This window comes from Bubalus bubalis, chromosome 5 (assembly GCF_019923935.1).
Source record: "Bubalus bubalis isolate 160015118507 breed Murrah chromosome 5, NDDB_SH_1, whole genome shotgun sequence".
In the NCBI taxonomy this organism is placed as follows: domain Eukaryota; kingdom Metazoa; phylum Chordata; class Mammalia; order Artiodactyla; family Bovidae; genus Bubalus; species Bubalus bubalis.
Window position 1 is genome coordinate 100,622,506 of NC_059161.1, and position 18,361 is coordinate 100,640,866.

General features: G+C 36.6%; 1 protein-coding gene across 4 annotated transcripts in view; it reads right to left on the bottom strand.

The window, feature by feature from the left end:
* Positions 1–18,361, bottom strand: part of LUZP2 (leucine zipper protein 2) — a 518,159-nt gene that overhangs the window by 106,038 nt on the left and 393,760 nt on the right. For all 4 annotated transcript variants that reach the window (XM_006064754.4, XM_044943452.2, XM_025286284.3 and 1 more), the window contains exon 7: positions 10,772–10,834. In XM_006064754.4, coding sequence (XP_006064816.2) covers positions 10,772–10,834 — 63 coding nt within the window. The remainder of the gene's footprint in view (positions 1–10,771; positions 10,835–18,361) is intronic.

Genomic DNA, 18,361 nt, shown 5'->3' on the forward strand with positions numbered 1-18,361 from the left:
CAGATCACTATGTTGTACTCCTGAAACCAACACACTGTCATTTGTCAAGTCTGCCTCAATAAGAAAAAAGGAAGAGATTGGGAAGAAAACTGAAAAACGTGTGCTAGTGACTGTAAATGGTGGCTTTGGCTTAAGGAGCATGAATTCTGAGCATTGAAATGAGTTTCATTGCCTACTCAAATAATGCACCCACTTCACCTCCCCAGGTTATTTCATCACTAGCAGTAAACCGAGTTCTACTCTTGGTTAAGAAACCACAAATATTTTTCAGACTGAGAAACAATTACATCATATAATGAAATTCTCCTTCTGAAGGCGTCTTAGTGGTGAGGGCATGAAGAATAGAAAGGGCAAATAGAGACAAAGAATAAGGAAGAAACCACAAGAGGAGACTGTGGGGGAAAAATACATAACTTTTAAGAATGAGCTTGGCATCTCTGTGGGAATCAGGTATATAAACAAAATACACTGGAGTGTGAGAAGGGGATTCTTCGATAATCAGAATTCTGTAAGAAGGAAAACGCCTGCTTTGGAATGTTGTGAACCTTAATCGCTGGACATTTACAACCAGAGTCAATGCCTTTAGGGGTGTGTGTGTGCTCAGTCGTGTCTGACTCTTTGTGACCTCATGGACTATAGCCAACCAGACTCCTCTGTCCGTGGAATTCTTCCAGACAAGAATATTAGAGTGGGTGGCCATTTCCTCCTCCAGGAGATTGTCCCAACCCAGGGCTCGAACCCTTGTCTTCTCCATTGCAGGTGGATTCTTTACCACTGAGCCACCAGGGAATCATTATATTAGGGATAATAGCCAATACTGTGCAAGAACTGGAGTTTGGTGTGCTACAGGATCCTTCTAATGTGAAGGTTTTTTTTTTTTTTTTTTTTTTAAGCTTTGAGAGTTAAATGTTGTTTTTTTTGTTTTTGTTTTTTTTTTTAATTTTATTTTATTTTTAAACTTTACATAACTGTATTAGTTTTGCCAAATATCAAAATGAATCCGCCACAGGTATACATGTGTTCCCCATTCTGAACCCTCCTCACTCCTCCCTCCCCATTCCATCCCTCTGGGTCGTCCCAGTGCACCAGCCCCAAGCATCCAGTATCGTGCATCGAACCTGGACTGGCAACTCATTTCATACATGATATTTTACATGTTTCAATGCCTATATTGTTGAAAATGTATGTAACAAGTTAATCTGATATGTTTTTCAAATGGGGTTTGTTAAGTTAGAATGACAATAGTAGGGAAGAAGATACAGAAGAAGACTCCCAGGATGCACTACTAACAGATTCTGCTCTTGCCTTCATAAGCAGCATATTCCTTTTTATAAACTATGAAGTTTATGGAGAATTTTCCTATTTAAAATTATTCTAAATTGTTTCTGTTGCAGCAGCTTTCCATTCAATTACCTTCAGAGGTAACTGCTTTCTCCTTTTTTATTATGTGTAGTTTAAGAAACATCCTAGTAACTGAGCAACAGCAATAAAATGAAATGAAATGGAATGAAAAGTTAGGTTCACAAATATGCTTCTTAAATGTCTCCTGCCAAGACAAAGGAAAACATCTAAATGTCTTACCAAAAGAAGTACTCAAAGGAGAACAAAAATCTGCCCTTGTTTTCTAAAATTATGGTTGGCTTCACTGTTAAGATAAAGGATATAGAAAACAAGGCATTTAAAAACTGTATGATGCATGAAATTGCTGTGTGTTTTCTTCATTGTTCTTTTCATTTTATATTCAAAATAAAGAATTATGTTTAGCACAGAGATAGTATTGCAATTGCTTTCTATTTTAATTAGAGATGAAAAGCTATCTGGGGATGGCACACGTCCCTGAGCAGTACGCCTAATGCTTATATTGACTCTATGAAAGGTTATAATTGCTAATCTATAATTTCAGAACTTAAGACAACTTCTGATCAGAAGTACAGGTTGAACTTTTAGACTACTCAGAAGAAACTGATGTCTCTCACTGAAAAAAAAAAAAAAGTTTAAATGTACTTAAAATAGAAGCATTTAGGACCTAAAGAAAGGAGTGCAGCAATTGCTGGCTGTTGTGCCTAGAACGGAAATAGCAGTCTCCCTGTCAAGTGCCACAGAAAAAGGTGATTTTTTCCAAAGGTCTCATGATGCCACTGTTCTATATATGATCCAAGCAGGTACCTGTGCCAAGTCAGCTGAACCTAGCAAAGACTGAGGGCCACTCACAGTGGGAGGACAGTTTGATAAACCCAGACATATATGGAAAATTATGGATAGAAGAAGAAGGGGTAGCAAAGGTCAGCAGTTCAAGGCTCATTCTAGTATCTTAGACCCAAGAAGAAATGTCCTAGGGCGGGTCTAAAGTTCATTGTACTCACTTAGATTTTTTGCAGAAAGATTCACACTTATGCCTTATTCCCTAAGTGGGCTTCCCCAGTGGCTCAGATGGTAAAGCATCTATCTGCAATGCAGGAGACCCGGCTTCAATCCCTGGGTTGCAAAGATCCCCTGGAGAAAGAAATGGCAGCCCACTCCAGTATTCTTGCCTGGAAAATTCCATGGGCCGCGGAGCCTGGTAGGTCCATGAGGTTGCAAAGAGTCGGACACGACTGAGGGACTCCACTTTCACTTATTCCCTAAATTCCTTAGCCTTTAGACCTTTTCTGTACAAAGACTTTGCAACGTGTAATGGTTGTTATTTGCTACAATGGTAGGGAAATAGTGAGCAAATACTGCAGAGTCTCTTTCTAGAAACTAGAGACTGGCTACATGCAAAATAGTTAGAGCTCATTCAGGGATGGCAGATAGATACCAACTGTGACCAACATTTAGGAGTTGCTTGGAATGAGAATGATGCCCAGACTAGATCTAAGCTCAATGGAAAAGAACCCCATGAATCATTAGCAAGGTAAAAGATAGGCAGGCACAGGGTATGGGGTGGGGACACACACAGAGATTCACTTTTTTAAAATGCATTTACAATACCTGGCTTAAGTCACTTAACGTGTTTTATTTTCCTATGTGATAGGCCATAACTTTTTTTTTCAAATTATGAATTAATGATAAAATGTGATTAAAGTGGTAAAATTTAAAAATGTTATTTAAAGTTACAGACATTTTATAAAAATAATTTCTAACAGAATCATCAACCTGGCAGTCCTAGAACACACCTGAGTTTTCTAATAAGTGAACAAAGAAAGAAAACACAGAAACTTGGAATAAGCACAATATTCTCAATAACAGCCAGAGATGGCTCTGCTTATCACTGCCTAAACATGCTTAATGTGGTAGAAGGTGAGGGCCAGGATGTGAAGCAATGATTCCTAAACTGTTAACTTTTGGATATGTATAGATCATTTGATAATCTAATAAATTATATAAGCTCCTCTCCAAGAAAAATGCCATATGCAAATCTATAAGAATTATGAAAAAATTCTGAGGAATCAATATCGTCCTGAAATTCATCCACTGACTTTAAATCCCTTTGAAGTGTGAAGGAATCTTGGTCAAATGGAAAAAACCCACTTTGCTCAGTGCCTGACAGATAATGCGTTATCAACCAATAATTTTAGAGGACTGAATGAACATGAAGTCTGGAACTTAGACTGAAGTTCTGTAATCACAGATAAGTCACTTTATAAAGTTCTGCATTTGGCTTCTTTTAAAGTCCTGCACTTTTAGTGACTTTCAGTATTTGGAATATAATTTTTGGAGAAAAATTAAAGTTTAGTAGACTTAAATTTGATATGACTTCTGCTAAGAAACATGCATATATTTAAAACATTTAAACATGCATATATATTCCATTATCTGGTGAACAATAAGAAAATAAGTCAGGCTAGTTGGCTTTATGTTTTAAAGCATGGGGGAGGAGCAAGTCTGAAAAGTTGGGTTGATTTGGGCAAGGTCAATTAAATTTCTCCTTTTTTAACCACAGAACATACTTTTAAAACAATACTGTAGTTTTAAAAACTAGTAGAGTAGATAATACGAATATAGGGAGTTAGAAAAGAATCTTCTGTTTTAAGCAACTGCCAATTCTAAACTGAAAACATCTTATTTTTGTAATAAAAATCATTATATTTTCAAGCAAATGCATTGAATATTAGTTTCTGACAGATTATTTTTATGTGGACAAGTTATATTTCCATCTATGCATATTTGCCCTTTTAATACTTTTTAAATTTAAAATATTTTTTAATTGGAGGGTAATTGCTTTACAATGTTGTGTTGGTTTCTGTCTTGCAATAAAGCAAACTGGTCATAATTATATATATATATATATATCTCCTTCCTTTTGAGCCCCCCTACCTCACATACCACCCCTCCAGTTCACAGAGTGCCAGGCTAGGCTCCTTGCATTATACAGCAACTTCCCACTATTTATTTATTTTATATATGTCTATGTATATATTTAAGACATTTACTCCTTGGAAGGAAAGTTATGACCAACCTAGATAGCATATTCAAAAGCAGAGACATTACTTTGCCAACAAAGGTTCGTCTAGTCAAGGCTATGGTTTTTCCTGTTGTCATGTATGGATGTGAGAGTTGGACTGTGAAGAAGGCTGAGCACTGAAGAATTGGTGCTTTTGAACTGTGGTGTTGGAGAAGACTCTTGAGAGTCCCTTGGACTGTAAGGAGATCCAACCAGTCCATTCTGAAGGAGATCAGCCCTGGGATTTCTTTGGAAGGAATGATGCTAAAGCTGAAACTCCAGTACTTTGGCCACCTCATGCGAAGAGTTGACTCATTGGAAAAGACTGTGATGCTGGAAGGGATTGGGGGCAGGAGGAGAAGGGGACGACAGAGGATGAGATGGCTGGATGGCATCACTGACTCGATGGCTGTGCGTCTGAGTGAACTCCGGGAGTTGGTGATGGACAGGGAGGCCTGGTGTGCTGCGATTCATGGGTCGCAAAGAGTCAGACACGACTGAGTGACTGATCTGATCTGATCTGATATATATATTTAGTTTATATATGTCAATGCTACTTTCTTAAATTTGTACCATCCTCTCCTTCCCCCACTGTGTTCACAAGTCTGTTTTCTATGTGCCCTTTTAATTTTTGAGTACAGTAGAAAATAGTTCTGAAAAGTATAATCTATAAATCCCCACAAGAATCAAAGTAGAAATATAACTGTGAAAAATGTGACATAGTGGAGTCACAGGACTTAGATTAGAATAACACTCTGCCACTTACTAGTTCTATTATTTCAGACAAGTCTTTTACCTTCTCTTGGTCTTGTTTTTCTGATACATGATTAAGGTGATAGTGTCACATACCCTGAGTGATCATAGACTTATTTTGAGGCTTGAATGGATGGCATCACCGACTCAACGGACATGGGTTTGGGTGGACTCCAGGAGCTGGTGATGGACAGGGAGGCCTAGTGTGCTGCGGGACATGACTAAGAGACTGAACTGAACTGAACTGAGGAAACATTAATGTAAACTGTTTTGAAATGACCCAAATAACAACAATAAAAAGTAAGTATTGATAAATGAAATTAAATGGATTACATTTCAAAGTAAATGTTTAAATTTCCCAGCAATCATTTTTATGGCAAATTAAAACAGTAATTTTCATTTTATAATTTCTCAAGGTTTGTTACTGCTTTATTGTATGTATAACTTAATCACTGCAATGAACTGAACTGTCTCCCCTAAACTCATGTTGAAAGCCTAACCCTCAATGTGACTGTACTTGAAGACTGGACCTATAAGGAGGTCATTAAGGTTAAATGAGGTCATATGGGTGGGACCCTGATATTGTAGGATGAGTGTCCTTGTAAGGAGAGACATCAGAGAGCTCGTTAGCTCTCCTCCATGTAAGGACACAGGTTTCTAATGGAAACCTGTCAGACTTATCCCAGATTTCCCAGCCTTTAGAAAGTGAGAAAATAAATTTTTGTTCTTAAGCCACTAACTTAAGTTACTTTTTATGTCAGCCTCAGCAGACCAATATATTTACTTAAGTGTTAAGTCATTCAGTTGTGTTCAACTCTTTGCGAACCCACGGACTGTAGTCCACCAGGCTCCTCTGTCCATGGGATTCTCCAGGCAAGAATACGGGAGGGAGCAGTTATTCCCTTCTCCAGGAGATCTTCCCGACCCACGGATCCGACCTGAGTATCTCGCATTGCAGGTGGATTCTTTACTGTCTGTGCCACCAGAAGCCTCTTTCATTTATTCTTGTTTCCTTAATGAGAATGCCCAGTTCTCTGGATATGTCCAAAAAAGCCTTAATTAAACACATTTTTTTCTTAATACATTGATGGGATAGGGAACTATAGTTAACAATGGGGTATTGTATCATTCAGAACTGCTGAGAGTAGATCTAAATCACTCTCTTATACATACAGAAAAACAGTTAACTATGTGAGGTGAGGGATGTTAGTTATTTTAATCTTGATAATCATCCCACACTGTATATGTGTATCAAATCATGTTGTATCCTTTAAATATATGTGATTATTTTTGTCAGCTACCCTCCATTCAAGTTAAAAATCCAAATCCAAAAATAATGTGTATCAGGTATCAATAACATTACAATTTTTCAATAACTTTAGTGAATTACTTTATAGTTGGATACGTGTTCAATAAAAACTATACCTCAAGTTAAAAATAAGAAAACATTTTTCATCAAAGCATAAATTAAAATTGTAATAATACACAATTTTTGTCATAATACACAGTTTTAAAACTTTTCATTTTGTGTTAGTTGATTAACAATGTTGTGTTAGTTTCAGGTATACATCAAAGTAATTCAGTTATATATATACATGTATCTATTGTTCTTCAAATTCTTTTCCCATTTAGGTTGTTAAATAATATTGAACAGAGTTCCCTGTGCTATAACCAACAGAAGGTCCTTGTCAGTTATCCATTTGAAATATAGCAGCGTGTGCCTGTCAGTTCCAAACTCCCCATCTCTTCCCTCCCTCCTCTTCCACCCTGTAACCTTAAGTGTGTTCTGTAAGTCTGTGAGTGTGTTTCTGTTTTGTAAATAAAAGATACCTTCATAAATTATGTAAAAAAGCAGAATGTATAAAATGTACATATTATGATTATTAACAGATACATATATTAATCACAAAGCAGATATGCCTAATACAAAAGGAACTAAATAGTGATACAAAAATAATATAGGATATGAATACTAAGTTAGAAAAAGTGAAAAATAAAATAATTGTTAAATATTTTATAAACCCTATAGTACATATAGAAATTGAATATAAATTACACAGCACCTTTGGTTTGGGCTACTTAAAAAAAAATTCTTTCTTAAAATAATATTTATTTATTTAAATAAAAATTTCAAAATATTGAGTATGTTCCAAGTGATGGGTTTTAAATGTTTTGGGCTTTTATTTGTTTGTTTGGCCTTATACATTTAGACATGTTTTGACATTTTCTATAATGAGAAAATAATACTATAGAAATTTAAAAAATAGCTATATGTAAAAGTAAAACAGAATAGCACAATGGAGCATAGGTATTCCAGAGAATGTCAACTCCAAACTGAATTAAGGAGGATAAAAAGTACTCAAGTCCTGGGCAAATAATCTGCAGATCCTCACTTCTTTCCTTAGAATAGAATGTTTACTGCTTCTGGCTGCCTGCCTCAGTCAGAAGTCAGCCCTCAAACATTAATAAGGACACTGAATTTATCAAGCTGCCTTGCAACTGTCCGCACAGTCCATTATTTTTAAGATAAAATTCATGTGCTTTAGTGGTAAGCACTGCTCCTTCAAATACTATCTTCACTAAAAACCATCAAATCTATTCAAAATTGAATAGATGCTCAGGAAACTACTTTCAGGGAAATAAAATATTCTACTACTTATCTCAAGATTCAGCAAGTTATTACCAAAAATATTTTGTGGACTCATTTGAACAAGTGCATAGATAGATTCTGGTCACAAAATTATAATGTTTCTACTATCTACTGCCCTGGCCTACATACTCATGTGCATGTACATATGTATGTATGTTTCCATTCATTCAATTAACATGGTTATACAATACCTAAAATGTGCACTGTTGATACAAAAGTAAGCAAATGAGATGATATAAATGTAAGCTGTCTCGAGATGAGTGAATGAGTACATTATAGCAGAAATTGTCTGGGTGGTTTTCCATTAACAATTAGGTTTCTTTACTTCTAAAAGAAGCAACTTTTCACACTAGAAGTTGAAAACACTGAAGTCTCACTTTTATACATAGATGAACACCCGAGTTTGGGAAGACTTCTTAAAAATGTACTTCCTATATAAAAATTATGACACTTAAGGACAAACGTTTCCCCACACTCTTTTCTTTGACTCTGTACACAGTTACATAGATCTTTAGACACTATCATTGTACAATGAGGAATTAAAGTTTAGAACAAATCAGTTATCATGATATGAAAAAGTCTGAAATACAGACAAACAAGTCCGGGTCCTTGCTGACATAGTTTATCTACTAAATAAGTTAATTTAGCTAAAAAATTGCCATGCTTCTAGACCTCCTGCTATTGGATGTAATAAAAATCTAGAGATTAAATTGTTTGGGAAGGGAATATGAGATGACATTCTAATTTATGCAACTTCATGGTCTATTCATATGCAATTCACCTGATTTCATGTATAAGTGTTCTTCTCAAATTGACATAAAATAACAAGGCTTACAAATAATGTCTCACATTTTCAACAAATCCTGATTTGGGTAATTTCTGAAAGTTGATAAATTACTAATCTATATTTGAAAAAAGTGAATTTGTTAGTCACTCAGTCATGCCTAACTCTTTGCAACCCTATGGACTGTAACCTGCCAGGCTCCTCTGTTCATGGCATTCTCCAGGCAAGAATACTGGAGTGGGTAGCCATTCCCTTCTCCAGTGAGTCTCTCTGACCCAGGGACTGAGCCTGGGTCTCCTGCATTGTAGTCAGATTTTTTACCATCTGAGTCACCAGGGAAGCCCGAAGAGCTGTCATACGACAAAGAAGTAAATCATGGAAAATTATTGGATCTTCCTATTCTTTTCTCCAAACTTTTCTAACTTTTCAATTTGAGAATTGATATTCAAAAAATTTAAAAAGCCTCATATGATCTTCTATCTTTACATAAATCTCCCAGCCTAATACCGCAAACTTACCAGCTCTAGGGAGCTTGGAATTTTTTTATTATATTCCTAATCTTATTATGTTGAGCAAATCAAACAACTAGACATTTCTTTGCAAATATGAACATGCACACACAGTTGTTTTTTTTTTACCCCAATTTCAATTATTTGTTGTTGATGACTGCAAAAAGCTAAAGCTGAGCTGAATGTAACAGTCAAGATACCCTGAGCGTGAGTCTCAGTATGAAAGATTGATGGTACACAGGAAAACATTAATACCTTGGATTTTCCTCTTTTATCTATCATATACAATGAGCAGAGGGCTGAGAGTCAGAGAGCATTAATGAGAATTAATTCACATTTTCCTTGGTGTGCTAAAGAACATTTTGTTATAAAAGAGGTTAAAGGAATTACAGGAAGCATGTTTATGAATGACTGAATGGTAAAATATTCCCAGATTCATGACTTTCATGGAATAAGAATTTAATAAATATTGGTTCTCATGATAGGAACACCTTTGTATGACTCTAATCCAAATTAAACCTGAAGATAGATTGGAATGATCACTGTAGTGGAAACATTTTTGAAAAACAGATATTACACACAAATTAATTTACATTTAGTTATTAAACAAAGTATTATTCCTAGTATGAAAAGCCTAATATTCTATTATTCTACTGCATTTGGGAATGCAGGTGTACTACAAGCACAAGTAAAGGCTCAGCTTCTCTGCTCAAGGGAGATAAAAGGAAGTATCTGTATTAGTTTCTTCTTGCTGCTATAACAAACTACTTTGATCCCAGTGACTTAAACAACACAACTTATTCTCTTAAGAGTTTGGAAAGTCAGAAGTTTGAAATGAATTTTACGAGCAACATCAGTGTTGAAAGGGCTGTTTATCCCAGAGGCTATGTGGGAAAATCCTTTGCATTGTCTTTCCTCCTCCAACTTCTCCAAAGGTTACATAATCCTTTTTGTTTTTTTTTTTTCACTTAAGCCATCCTGTATTACTCTTATTAAAAACTTGTGCAATATACTCAGTATACACCTAGATAACTTAGGATAATCTTCCCACCTCAAGATCCTTAACTTAATGACATCTGTAAAGTCTCTTTTGCCATAAAATATCACATTCACGGGTTCTAGGGATTAGCAATGGATATATTTTGGAGGCCATTAGTCAGTTAACCATAACCATAGTTTGTGATAGATGTCTACCTACAGTCTTGTAAAGGAAAGTATAAATAATGAAAATCAATCAACCTTGATTAAATATAAAGATTATAATAAAGAGACTAATGCAGAGATCTCTGAAAGTCTAGAATGTAGGTCGCCAGTGAACCTGATCTCTCGAAAATTGTTCAATATATGCTCACTGTGATGTAAAAGCATTCTGAAAGGCAGTATTCCTCAATGTTGAATTACAGTAATTGAAGTTTACAAAGAGACTTTAAACACCTTGAAATGAAGTCTGCCTTTGATTAAGAATGTACCCAGGAAACCATATCTCTATTTATCTCCATTAATTAAGTAGGCAATAAAATGAAAGCACCTTCAATTCAGTCAAATATAACACTAATTCCTGTGAAAACCTGGAAATTAAATTTAAGCTAAATAGTATTATAGTTTAGGTATTGAACCAGCCAGTTGGAGGAAGTAGGGAGAAAGATGCTTACCTTAAATAATAAATCCTTCTTCCCATAACGAAGCTCCTTCAGCTGGGATTGAATTTTTTTTGACTGTAAGAACAAAAACATGAATTAGAGACTTAATTTCATTTACATTTTCAAATGTCAAGATTAAAATTCCTTTAATTGCACAAGAATGAACTTTGCAGCCAAACAAAAAAAGAGTTCAACTAGTCTAGAAGTGAAAGAGAAAAGCTTAATCTCTGCTTTGGGAGTCAGACATCCAGCTATTCTAGGCAGGAAATAAAAACCTAAACCTGTTCAAAGAAGTGTACTGTTTAAAAGGTAATATTTAAAGAAAGTGGCTTATTGTTCCTCTCCTCAACCCTCCCCTGCAAAATTCACACACACACAGAATGAGTCATCTAGGCATACCCACTGAAAGATGAACTCCCAGGTTGGTATTTGCCCAGTATGCTACTGGAGATGAGTGGAGAGATAACTCCAGAAAGAATGAAGAGACGGACCCAAAGCAAAAAAAACACCCAGTTGTTGATGTGACTGGTGGTGGAGTAAAAAATCTGATGCTCTAAGAACAATAATACATAGAAACCTGGAATGTTAGGTCCATGAATCAAGGTAAATTGGAAGTGGTCAAACAGGAGATGGCAAGAATGAATATCAATATTTTCGGAAACAGTGAACTAAAATGGATAGGAATAGGTGAATTTAACTCAGATGACCATTATATCTATTACTGTGGGCAAGAATCCGTTAGAAGAAATGGAGTAGCTTTCATAGTCAGCAAGAGAGTCCAAAATGCAGTTCTTGGATGCAGTCTCAAAATGACAGAAATCTCTGTTGGTTTCCAAGGCAAACCATTCAATAATACAGTAATACAAGTCTATGCCCCAATCAGTAACACTGAAGAAGCTGAAGTTGAACAGTACTATGAAGACCTACAAGACCTTCTAGAACTAACACGCAAAAAGATATCCTTTTCATTATAGGGGACTGGAATTCAAAAGTAGGAAGTCAAGAAACACCTGGAGTAACAGGCAAATTTGGCCTTGGATTACAAAATAAAGCAGGGCAAAGGCAAACAGTTTTGCCAAGAAAACACACTGGTCATAACAAACATCCTCTTCCAAAAACACAAGAGAAGACTCTACACATGGACATCACAGATGGTCAATACTGATATCAGACTGATTATATTCTTTGCAGTCAAAGATGGAAGCACTACACAGTCAGCAAAAACAAGATGAGGAGCTGACTGTGGCTCAGATCATAAACTCCTTATTGCCAAATTCAGACTTAAATTGAAGAAAGTAGGGAAAACCACTAGACCATTCAGGTATGATCTAAATCAAATCCCATATGATTATATAGTGAAACTGAGAAATAGATTCAAGGGTTTAGATCTGATAGACAGAGTGACTGAAGAACTATGGACAGAGGTATGTGACACTGTACAGGAGGCAGAGATAAAGACCATCCCCAAGAAAACAAAATGCAAAAGGCAAAATGGTTGTCTGAGGAGGCCTTACAATAGCTCTGAAAAGAAGAGAAGCCAAAAGCAAAGGAGAAAAGGAAAGATATACTCATTTGAACGCAGAATTCCAGAGAACAGCAAGGACAGATAAAAAAGCCTTCCTCAGGTATCAATGCAAAGAAATAGAGGAAAATAATAGAAGGGGAAAAACTAGTGATCTCTTCAGGAAAATTAGAGATACCAAGGGAACACTTCATGCAAAGATGGGCACAATAAGGGACAGAAATGGTGTGGACCTAACAGAAGTAGAAGATATTAAGAAGAGGTGGAAAGAATACACAGAAGAACTATACAAAAAAGGTCTTCATAACCCAGGTAACCATGGTGGTGTGATCACCCACACAGAGCCAGACATCCTGGAATGTGAAGTCAAGTGAGCCTTAGGAAGCATCACTATGAAAAAAGCTAGAGAAGGTGATGGAATTCCAGTTGAGCTATTTCAAATCCTGAAAGATGATGCTGTAAAAGTGCTGCACTCAATAATGCCTGCAAATTTGGAAAACTCAGCAGTGGCCACAGGACTGGAAAACATCAGTTTTCATTCCAATCCCAAAGAAAGGCAATGCAAAAGATTGTTCAAACTACCACACAATTGCACTCATCTCACACACTATCAAAGCAATGCTCAAAATTCTCCAAGCCAGGCTTCAACATAACATGATACATAAATTTCCAGATGGTTAAGCTGGATTTAGAAAAGGCAGAGGAACCAGAGATCAAATTGCCAACATCCATTGGATCATCAAGAAAGCAAGAAAATTCCAGAAAAATATCTACTCTGCTCTACTGACTACACCAAAGCCTTTGACTGTGTGGATCACAACAAACTGGAAAAGTCTTCAAGAGATGGGAATACCAGACCACCTGACCTGCCCCCTGAGAAATCTGTGTGCAGGTCAAGAAGTAACAGTTAGAACTGGACATGAAACAATGGACTGGTTCCAAATTGGGAAGGAGTACGTTAAGGCTATCTATTGTCACTCTGCTTATTTAACTTATATGCAGAGTACATCATGCAAAATGCCAGGCTGGATGAAGCACAAGCTGGAAGCAAGATTGCATGGAGAAATATCAATAACTCAGATACACAGATGACACCAACCTTATGGCAGAAAGTGAAGAGGAACTAAAGAGACTCTTGATGAAAGTGAGAGAGGAGAGTGAAAAATTGGCTTAAAACTCAACACTCAGAAAACTAAGATCATGGCATCTGGCTCCATCACTTCATGGCAAATAGATGGGGAAACAGTGGAAACACTGTCAGATTTTATTTTTCTGGGCTCCAAAATCACTGCAGATGGTGAATGCAGCCATGAAATTAAAAGACACTTGCTCCTTGGAGGAAAGTTATGACCAACCTAGATAGCATATTCAAAAGCAGAGACATTACTTTGCCAACAAAGATTTTTCTAGTCAAGGCTATGGTTTTTCCAGTGGTCATGTATGGATGTGAGAGTTGGACTGTAAAGAAGGCTGAGTGCCAAAGAATTGATGCTTTTGAACTGTGGTGTTGCAGAAGACTCTTGAGAGTCCCTTGGACTGCAAGGAGATCCAACCAGTCCATTCTGAAGGAGATCAGCCCTGGGATTTCTTTGGAAGGAATGATGCTAAAGCTGAAACTCCAGTACTTTGGCCACCTCATGCGAAGAGTTGACTCGTTGGAAAAGACTCTGATGCTGGGAGGGATTGGGGGCAAGAGGAGAAGGGGACGACAGAGGATGAGATGGCTGGATGGCATCACTGACTCGATGGACGTGAGTCTGAGTGAACTCCGGGAGTTGGTGCTGGACAGGGAAGCCTGGCGTGCTGCGATTCATGGGGTTGCAAAGAGTCGGACACGACTGAGCGACTGATCTGATCTGATGTTTTAAATAAAGTCTGAAATATGTAACAATATGGGTGGATTTCTAAGGTCTTATACTATGTATTCATAAAAAAAGCTTTATTTTGTAAATTACCATATATATGATATCCTCGAAAAGACAAAAGACTAGGTTGTAAATCAGGTTACTAGTTGACATGGGCTGGGGGGTTGATGGTAGAGATTATAAAATATAAGTGGGAAGTTTAGTTGTTTTTGTTGTTTAGTCACTAAGTCTTGTCTGACTCTTTTATGACCCCATGGACTGTAGCCCGCCAGGCTTCTCTGCCCAAGGTATTTCCCAGGCAAGAATACTGGGTGCTGCTGCTGCTAAGTCACTTCAGTCATATCTGACTCTGTGCGACCCCACAGATGGCAGCCCACCAGACTCCTCTGTCCATGGGATCTCCAGGCAAGAGCACTGGAGTGGGTTGCTATTTCCTTCTCCAGGGGATCTTCCCAACTCAGGGACTGAACTCATTGTATTGCAGGCAGGTTCTCTACCACTGAGCTATGAAGGAAGCCCCTAACTTAAATATTGGTCAAACCCTCAAAGTATATAGATAAATGGGATTAATTCTATGAAAACTATACCTCAATAAAATTCAATTTTTGTTTTAGCTCACCAAAACAGCTACATGTGAAATATTAAGTTGAACATTCTGTAACACCATATACAAAACTAAACCAAGAAGAATTAAAGACCTAAATGTAAGATCGAATACTGTAAAATTTTGGAGGAAAATACGCAGGACATAAATCATTGCAATGTTTTTTGGATCTGTCTCCAAAAGAAAAGAAACAAAAGTAAAAATAAACAAATGGGACCTAATTAAACTGAAGAAGTTTTGCACAGCAAAAGAAACCATCCATGAAACTATAAGACGTGAAACGATGCTTAACGTTGCTAATTATCAAGAACATGCAAATCAAAACCATAAACAGATACCACCTCACATCTGTCAGAATGGCTATCATCAAAAAGTCTACAAATAACAAATGTTGTTAAGGATGTGGAGAAAAAAGAACCCAAGTATACTGTTGCTGGTGCTTTAAGTTGGTGCTGCTGCTGCTAAGTAGCTTCAGTCGTGTCCGACTCTGTGCGACCCCATAGACGGCAGCCCACCAGGCTCCCCTGTCCCTGGGATTCACCAGGCAAGAACACTGGAGTGGGTTGCCATTTCCTTCTCCAATGCAGGAAAGTGAAAATTAAAAATGAAGTTGTTCAGTCGTGTCCAACTCCTAGCAACCCCATGGACTGTAGCCCACCAGGCTCCTCCGTCCATGGGATTTTCCAGGCAAGAGTACTGGAGTGGGTTGCCATTGCCTCACTACAGAAAACAGTATGGGAGTTACTCAAATGACTAAGAACACTAATTCAAAAAGATACATCTTCCTAAATGTTCATAGCAGCATTGCTTCAATAGCCAAGATATGGAAGGATATGGAAGCAACCTAAGTGTCCATCAAAGATGAATGGATAAAAAGGATATGGGTATAAATATATATAATGAAAGTCAGACAGAGAAAGACAAATACTCTATGTTACTTCTTATATGTGGAACCAAAAACACATAAAACAAAATAAATCTAAAAAAAAAAAAACAAAAAAAAACAGACTCACAGGTATAGAGGACAAACTAGCAGTTACCAACAGGGGTAATGCGGATGGGCACTACCAACAGGAAGGGGTGATGCGGATGGGCAAGGCAGGTATATAGGATTAAGATATACATGCTATCATGTATAAAATAAATTAAGTATCAAGGATATATTGTATAGCACAAGGAAACATAGCCATTATTAAATAAAATATAAAACGCTGAATGCCTATGTTATACACCTGAAACTAATAAAAATCAATTATACTTCAATAAAATAAGAGAATAGGATAAATCCAGTACACTTTCAGTTAGATGCAGGATTTAATACAGTCTTAATTTCTTGACTATGTTTTTCAACTTAGCTTTAAAATTTAGTAATGAAATGGTTGTTAAATTTTAGTGTACACAAGAATTACCAGAAGGGCTTCTTAAACCACAGATTAAGTCAGTGAAACTTTTCTATATGATACTGTAAGGGTGGATATATGTCATATATTTGTCAAAATCTATAGAATGTACACCACCAAGAATGAACCCTAAACTAAACTAGGGACTCTGGACGATAATCATGCATTAGTGTACTTTCATTGATTATAAAAGATTTACCATTCTGGTGGAGGATGTTGATAATGGTGGAGGTTATGTGTGGGGGCAGGAGTATATGGGAACTCTGAACTTTCTGCTCACTTATGCTATGAACCTAGAATGTCTCTAAAAAATAAAGCCTATTTAAAAACCAAAAAATAAAAGTAGCTGGTCATAGTGCCTAGTAAATTACATGATCCTCATGGAATTACTATATCCTAGTAAACAGTGCTGATATGAAAATCATCTTTAATAAGTAAATCCCACTTATATTTTTGAAATATTGTGCTTTTCTAAGCATTCACTGAATGCTTATGAGTCTCTCAGTTATCAAACTGCAACTGTTATTCAGTTTACTTTTATATTCAGAGTGTTTCCAACCATGCAAAGTATTTTAGCTGGCAAAATGGGGGACTGTGTTGTGATGGTGTTATAATTACTAACTCATCATCTAATGGTGGGAGCATCATTAGAGTAGAATCTTGAAAATGTTGTAAATGGCATACCCTTGAAAGGTTCAAATATTAGAAACAATTTTTCACAGACATTCCTTTCAGGAGCCAACTGAATTGATCTGTTGAATTAAGAAAATGAAACCTCTAGGAATTCATAAATAAGAATGCAGAAATAATATGTCCTCTAAGAAGCTAAGATGAAGAAAATATATGAGTCTTTCTTGAACTAAGGGGCTAAAAACTATAGGTAGACCCAGGTCGTCATTGTTGGTTTTCATTCTTCTGTTTGTTTCTAAACACCACACACCCCTTCTCCTAGGGCCACCTCTTTTACATGTACATGGGAGCTGTGTGAACTCTGGGAACATGTAAATTATCACAGAATATAGCTTCAATTCAGATGGTCCTTATTCAAAACAGCTCCACTTGCTTACCCTCTTAAAGGTAATATTCAAAAACTGCACACTAGGTATGCCATATGTCTAGAAACTTAGCAAATATAAACAATATGAGAGTCTATTGATATCCAAATAGAAAAATACAATGGAGAGAATAAAATACACAGGCTCATATCTATATGCCATTCAGTTTTATTTCTCATTTATGGGGCATCAACCTTTCAATTTCAATGTATTTAACAGCTCTATTCATTTCATATATAATATTACTGTAAAGACATTATAAGTGGATAATCATATTGCATGCTAGACTCTCAATAGTGACTTATATATGTCCACCAAGGAGTATTCTCACCTTCTTTAATTAAAAAACCCCAAATTCTGCATGAGCACACGAACACCAACCTAATGGCCTTTTCCAGGTTCCTACAAGTTAGCACATGAACACCAACCTAATGGCCTTTTCCAGGTTCCTACAAGTTAGCTAGGCTTGTGACCTAGTTCTGGCAAATAGGATACAAGGACATATGTGCCATTACTTTCTAGATAGACTCCTAAAGATCAATGTTTATGAGTCACAAGGTAATATTTCCTGTTCCTTCTGCTAGAAGGTGATAATATCAGGAAACAGCTTTTGGAATTAAGAGGTGGCTCCATATTTAGGAGATGGTAGAAGTTGTTTACCAGCTCTGTGCCTTGCTTCTAATCTGCAATGGGGAAAGGGATAAACTTGTGTTAGACTGTTTTTCTTCTACCTAAACCTGTCTCTTTCCCCCTTCCTTTCACAAGTATTTGGTTTTCACTGAAGACTAACATGCCTGGGCCTTATCATTCACAGGCTTTTCCATTATTATTATTATTATTTTTTTTTTTTTGCACAACTAGTCTTTTTGTATGCTCCTTTGAGGCTCCAACTTAACACATTAAGTGCAGTCTCCTCTCCTTGAAGTATCACTCTACTATGACACTATTTCTACTCTCTCTTTACTGTCACTAAGGATTACTGACTGTGAGCTATATTTCTACATTACAGATTTCATTTGGAAGATCAGGAAAAGAAAAAATGGATTGTAATTAAACCTGAATTAAATAGAATGACGTTTTCCCCCACTTAGGGGGCAATATTGTATGAGACAATATTTTTGTCCATCTAATAGAACCAGTGAATTTATTTGTTTCT